This window comes from Nerophis ophidion, linkage group LG09 (assembly GCF_033978795.1).
Source record: "Nerophis ophidion isolate RoL-2023_Sa linkage group LG09, RoL_Noph_v1.0, whole genome shotgun sequence".
Classification (NCBI taxonomy): Eukaryota; Metazoa; Chordata; class Actinopteri; order Syngnathiformes; family Syngnathidae; genus Nerophis; species Nerophis ophidion.
Window position 1 is genome coordinate 74,628,583 of NC_084619.1, and position 7,050 is coordinate 74,635,632.

The following is a 7,050-nucleotide window of genomic DNA, read 5'->3' on the forward strand; positions in this document are numbered from 1 at the left end:
CCTCCAAAGACATGCACCTGGGGATAGGTTGATTGGCAACACTAAATTGGCCCTAGTGTGTGAATGTTGTTTGTCTATCTGTGTTGGCCCTGCGATGAGGTGGCGACTTGTCCAGGGTGTACCCTGCCTTCCGCCCGATTGTAGCTGAGATAGGCGCCAGCGCCCCCCGCGACCTCGAAAGGGAATAAGCGGTAGAAAATGGATGGATGGGATGGATATATATATATAAATATCCTGTACACCAGGAACATATGCAACTTTGTAACTTTTATTGAAGGTACATTTGTTATTCTGCACTAATAATTTAATTGTTGATTAATTTATTTCCAAATGTATTTTGGTTACTACTTTACACGTTAATTTAAAAACAGTGCAATCAGTTCTGGGAAGAGGGGCATTAAGTTCTTGTTCAAAATGGTCAGGTCAAGCAAACTAACCACAGACTATGTATTGTTTTTGTTCATATCAATTTTTAGCATTTTTTCCCCACCGTAATCTACCTCAGGTCAAATCAAAGTACTGGAACCACTCAGGGGTGTCCAAAGTTTTTAACAACTCAAGGCACATTCTAAAATGAAAGAAAGAAACAAAAATAAGTGGAATAAAAAAAGCAAACAATAGAAATTTAATGGGAAAGAAAATGGAATGTTGACTCTAATAACACAAAGCTGCCATGCAGGATGTTTTCTTCTTTAAGGCTGCTATTGCTCAAAACATAATAATGAATCATAGTAATGGTTGTTTTGAATTATCGACCGCTTCAAGGCTCCATGTACTTAACAATCCACTTTGACATTTTTTGGGGAGGAAAATATTGCATGCTTTGTGTGTTTGTCATAGCAAACTAAGTTTTCTATGACAAACACAGCATAAACCAAACAAACAATTGTTACTTTTATTTTTAAACAACAGATAGATTGAAGTTGATCTAGAGCAGTGTTTTTTTTTTTTTTAAAGTTTTGTCACCTCAGAAAAACACTTGGCCCTCCAAGTACCCCCATAACTAAAATACAGTTGCATAGTAGGCCTAAGTATTCATTAAAAAGAAGGCAGAAGTTTTATTTAACAGCCATATTTAATACTTTAGGCCACTTTAACATTACACACAGTTTGAACAGTAACACTGTGTTCGAATGTAGGGAAATAGAACACTGTATTTAAATAAAGATGGAGCCCACGTACCACTCGTGGTACCACAGTTTGAGAATCACTGATCGAAAGAATAAAGCGATGAAAATAAAAAAATAAAAATGTTATGACATATTTTAAACACTTCAATAAGTGGGAGCCCTTAGAATCTTAGTGGGATTTTTAAGCTGCCTTTGTTGAAAATTAATAATAAATTAAAAATTGATGTTTTTATGAATTGTTGTACGAGTTAAAGCTCCAATTATTATTCATCAAATATTCCACTTAGATAATGTTGGAGGGAAAATGTTATATATTTGAAAGTTTTGCCATACAAAACAGGGTTTTCTGGAACAAAAAGGGAATACAAATTTTAAAAAATTAACAATTTTTTGACGGATCGATTTGAAGTTAATGTAGAGCAGTGATTAAGTCCGCGTACTTCTTTAAATATTCAAACACAGTGTTACTGTTCAAACTGTGTGTACTGTTACAGTGGCCAACATTATTAACTATATGTGTTAAATAACAACTCCACCTTGTTTTTAATGAATATATAGGCCTACTAGGCTACTGTATATTAATGTTGATCATGATGTATAGGCTCCAGCAACCCCCCAACCCCCCGCGACCCCAAAAGGGACAAGCGGTAGAAAACGGATGAATGGATGATGGTGCAACTCGGAAATGGACGTTAATTATATTTATATAGCGCTTTTCTCTAGTGACTCACAGCGCTTTACATAGTGAAACCCAATATCTAAGTGACATTTAAACTTGTGTGGGTGGCACTGGGAGCAGGTGGGTAAAGTGTCTTGCCCAAGGACACAACGGCAGTGACTAGGATGGCTGAAGCGGGGATCGAACCTGGAACCCTCAAGTTGCTGGTACGGCCGCTCTACCAACCGAGCTATGCGGCCCCAAGTGTTTTATATTGAAAAACGTTTGAGAATCAGAATCAGAAATACTTTATTAACCCCCGAGGGTAACAAACATTACAGGGAGACAGAACAGGATCGCTGACGGGTCCGCCAATATCCGGCGCCTTTACAAAAAAAGTGAGAAACAAGTAAACGCCATTTCTACATACAGCTACAAAAGTAAAACAACAACAAAAAAACTAAACATATACACTGGTGTTCCACGCCATCATCTGCTGGGGTGGAGGGAGCATGGCCAGGGAGAGGAGCAGACCCAACAAAGCAACAAACACAAATAATACCGTATGACTTAATCTTAACAATTGTATGACCTTTCAGAAGAGCTCTGATGGTTTAAAAATGTTGTATATATTATTGGTTTTGAAAATAAAATATATCAAAAATGGCCCCCGCATGTTTTGATTTTTCAGTGGCAAAAGTTTAGATGTGTTATAGCTCAAAACATGTAAGTAAGTCCTATAAAACAGCTCAAATTCTATTATTTGGCTCCCTCACAAAGTCCTGGAAAACGATCTGATCTGACTTATCGCAGAAAAAAACACCACAACACTTCACAGAAGTAGTTCAGAGGGGGAAAAAACGGAGTAAGCGTTCACAGCAAACACAACATTAACCAGCGAGGCTCCGCCCCCCTGCCGCCGATCCGTCAAAGCAAGACGCTCCCAAGGAGGAGGACGTCACATCCCCTTGACCCTCCAATCACCTCGGGGTCCCATTTGATTGGAAGGCGGCAAAGGCTTTAATCTCGGGACTAATTCAGCTTGTTTTTCCCCCTCTCTCTGCGAGTGAAAACGTCTCCCAGTCCCGAGTGCGGGACTACAAGCGGCGAGGACGCGGAGACGGAAGCACCGAGCAGGCAGGCAGGCAGGCAGCGGCGATACGGACCTGCGAGAACGGCCACAGTCGCTTCTTTCCCCCCCTGAACCATCCGGATTATTATCATCAATATTATTATTATTATTATTATTATTTTAATATTTTCTTGATGAGTCAGACCAAAGCCTCGCCGTCCACTTGGCTGACCATTGGGACATGAGCACATCGCCCTCGGCGTCTGTCCTCACACACCTCGCGGAGCTCAGAGCCACTTTTCCGGGAAGCAGCGCCAAGCCAGCCTCCCTCCTTCTCCACCATCCGCCGTCAGACCCGCTCCGACAAGCGAACAGACTCCCGGTGAAGGTTTTGAAAATGCTGACGGCACGCTCCGGACACATTTTGCACCCGGAGTATCTGCAGCCTTTACCCTCCACACCCGTCAGCCCTATTGAGGTAAGCGGAATATGTTTATTTTTTTTTTTATTAAAAAAAAAAAAAAAAAGTATTTAATGAAATAAATAAAATGTAAGATATTAAAATGTAAAAAAAAAAAAAGTTAAAAAAAAACAAAAAAACATCCATACATCCATCCATTTCCTACCGCTTAAATTAAAAAAACAAAATGCGAGTGATTAAAATGTCGACTTTTCCGCAGCTCGATGCAAAGAAAAGTCCGCTGGCCCTCCTGGCGCAGACCTGCTCCCAGATCGGCAAACCGGACCCGCCGCCCTCCTCCAAACTCTCCTCCGTCACCTCCAACGGATCTACGGAGAAGGATTCTAAATCCGGCCCTTTGAAGCTGAGCGACATCGGCGTGGATGACAAATCCAGCTTCAAGCCCTACTCCAAGCCGTCGGACAAGAAGGACTCCTCCAGCGGCGGAGCCGACAAGTCCGGTTTCCGAGTGCCGAGCGCCACCTGTCAGCCGTTCACGCCGCGCACAGGCAGCCCCAACTCCAGCACCTCCGCCTCCCCGATGCCGGCGGACGGCAAATGCGGGGAGCGGGACGACAACAAGAAGGAGTCGGACTGCGGGAAGCACTCGGACGGCTCGGCCACGTCCAGCCACAGCCGGATAAGTGTGAGTTGCGGTGGGATTAACGTGGAGGTGAACCAGCACCAGGAGACCACGCACGGCGTTAAGACCTCCACGTCTTCCTCCTCCTCGGACTCTCCCTCGGTCACGTCCGTGTCGTCTGCGTCGGTGCTGGGCTCGGGGCTGGTGGCGCCCGTGTCCCCGTACAAGCCGGGCCAGACCGTCTTCCCTCTGCCCCCGGCCGGCATGACGTACCCGGGCGGCTTGGCCGGGGCCTACGCGGGCTACCCGCAACACTTCATGCCGCACGGAGGCAGCCTGGTGAACGCGCTCGGGTGCAGCAAGGCGGGCTCCAGCCCTCTGGCCGGGGCGTCTCCTCCCTCCATCATGTCGGCCAGCCTGTGCAGAGACCCTTACTGCCTCAGCTACCACTGCGCCAGCCACTTGGCGGGCGCGGCCGGTGGGTCTTGCGGCCACGACTCGGCCGCGGCGGCGGCGGCGGCGAACGCGCTCAAGTCCAGCTACCCGCTCATGTACTCCACGCACCCCATGCACGGAGTTCACACGTCGGCGCCCTCATTCAGCGGACACCCCTTGTACCCATACGGCTTTATGCTCCCCAATGACCCCCTCCCTCATGTTTGCAACTGGGTCTCGGCAAACGGACCGTGCGACAAGCGCTTCTCTTCCTCGGAGGAGCTCCTGAACCACCTGAGGACTCACACGGCGTTCACCGGGGCAGAGAAGCTCATTTCCGGCTACCCGGGCTCGTCCTCCCTGGCCAGCGCGGCCGCCGCGGCCATGGCTTGTCACATGCACATGCCGCCGTCAGGGGGCCCGGGCAGCCCCGGGTCTCTGGCCCTCAGGAGCCCGCACCACGCACTGGGACTCAGCAGCCGCTACCACCCGTACTCCAAAAGCCCGCTGCCCACCCCCGGAGCCCCTGTCCCGGTCCCTGCTGCAACCGGGCCTTACTACTCCCCTTACGCGCTGTACGGCCAGAGACTCACCACAGCATCGGCGCTTGGATACCAGTGAGGGGGAGACAACAACAAAAACAAAAATAGACTTTGCAAAGTTTATAATACAAAGAATGCAACTATAAAGACTTTTATATGAACGCATATGGACGGGATCCGTGGACTTGTATTTATTTATATGTCTGCTTAAAAGCAGGCTGCAAAAATGGAACATATTTCAGCAACCTCAAAAAGTGCATTATGTCCAAACAGAACTATAGCTAAAAGGGGATTTTTTTTTCAAAGAAAAAAAATCAAAATACTAATTAAAAGTAGGGATTTCTTATTTCGATGTTCATTTGAAAATTGCAATGATTGTGTTTGTTCTTTATTTAAAGACAAAAAAACGTCTCACCGAAGAAAATAATTGACATGCATGTTTTTTTTTTGTTTTTGTTTTTCTTTTCTTGAAAAAAAATCAGCAATTGAGTTATTTTTCAGGTGTATACCCTCGGAAGAGAATTGGTATTTTTTTGTATGTATTCTGGAAAAAAAATAAGAAACAATTCTGTTCCATATCTCCGTGTGCCTCATTGACTTTATTCACCATGTACCAAAAATGTTAAACATTTTTTTTTACTGATATTAGGAACATTAGTGTGTACATTCCCAAATTTAAATATATTTTGGTTTAAGCTGAGAAATACACACTAGATTTTACAAGTGTGTTTATATATATATATATATATATATATATATATATATATATATATATAAAATCTCAATTATAAAGTGTTTTATCAATACACCACAAAATAATTTAAATATGGTTAATATAATTTAAATATAGTTCATATATATATGTATATATATATATGAACTATATTTAAATTATTTTGTGAGTTAAAATAATTTAAATATAGTTCATATATATATGAACTATATTTAAATTATTTTGTGGTGTATTATTTGATAAAACACTTTAAATAAGATTAAATTAATTTTTACCTGTACAAAAAAATGGATTTCCGTTTTTAAACTTGCAAATTAAGTACAAAATAAAATGCAGGTAATATTAAAGAAATTGTTTCATTAAAATGCAAAAACAAAAAATAGGGAACTCCTCTTATTGCCATCTAAAATCCTCATTTAAAAGAATATTGCAATTATATTGGTGAATTGCATCCATCTAAAAAATAAACAGAAATACATATTTGTGTTGATGTATACTAAAAATGGAAAAAATGGTGCAATTTTAACACTTTCAACATGTAAGCGGTTGCATTTTTTTACACCACAAATCTCAACATTGCTTTTTTGCATGTTTTATTAAAGGCAAACTATTTTGATAATCCTGCACAAGTGCTTTTAAAATGTACATCCAAAATACTTTTATATCTGCATTTCTTTTTGGACAATTCCAAGGCCTAGTCGAGGTCCGAAGTGATGTAATGACAGCGTAAGAGAACCATTTCCATTTCTACCCACATCATGGTGCCTTTGCTCTGGAGGTCACCGGTGGACGGCAATTTATCATGCACCCCTCCTCCTTGTTGCTGTCAGCGAGGTGGTGGTGGGGGGGGGGGGGGGGGGGTGTACTGAAGCAGGCACATGTGCACATGAATTAGCAGGACTCCTACCTTGCTCTGCATGGCCTCCTTGTACCCACGGCTTGGAGATGTGTGACACAACACAGCGAGAGAACACCCGGATTAGGAAGTATTAAAGTGGATATTCACTTTGGATATTCACAGGGCCTGCAGATGTGCAGAAAGGAGCTTCTGGGGGATTCACAACAAGCGGAAAGTCCTTTTTTGTGTGAGTTTTGCATCAAATGAAATCCAATACAAAAGCTGCTTTAAAAATGTACATTTTTAAGGACACTTGTCTAGTTGTAGCTTGCAGTGTTTTGTGTTTTTTCTAGGTAACGAAATATTAAAAAGGGCTATCAGTATGATGCAAACAGTTCCACCCCAGAGGAAACAATAGTAACAAAAAAAAAAAGCCTTAAAATAATTCCAAAATGAGCAGTGCTTTACTTGTAAGGTTTTCTTATAGAGCTTCTGTATTGCATCGCCTGGTACTGTTCATAGTCCTGATGCATGGGACACCAGAATCACATTACACTTGAAATTTACAAAAAAAGACACTTTGAAAAATTGACAAAATT

At 42.8% G+C, this 7,050-nt stretch overlaps 1 protein-coding gene across 1 annotated transcript; it reads left to right on the forward strand.

Annotated features, from left to right (window-relative positions):
* Positions 1-2,739: 2,739 nt before the first annotated feature.
* LOC133559725 (zinc finger protein 503-like) lies at positions 2,740-5,458 on the forward strand. Its single transcript, XM_061911769.1, has 2 exons — positions 2,740-3,338; positions 3,541-5,458. Exons 1-2 carry the CDS (start codon positions 3,102-3,104, stop codon positions 4,957-4,959), a joined length of 1,656 nt encoding a protein of 551 aa, XP_061767753.1. The 5' UTR covers positions 2,740-3,101; the 3' UTR covers positions 4,960-5,458.
* Positions 5,459-7,050: the final 1,592 nt, after the last annotated feature.

Excerpts from the sequence above, each read along its gene's own strand:
- LOC133559725 (XM_061911769.1), top strand. The coding sequence starts at position 3,102 with ATGAGCACATCGCCCTCGGCGTCTGTCCTCACACACCTCGCGGAGCTC. Across the intron at positions 3,339-3,540 it reads CACCCGTCAGCCCTATTGAG|CTCGATGCAAAGAAAAGTCC; the intron begins GTAAGCGGAATA and ends ACTTTTCCGCAG.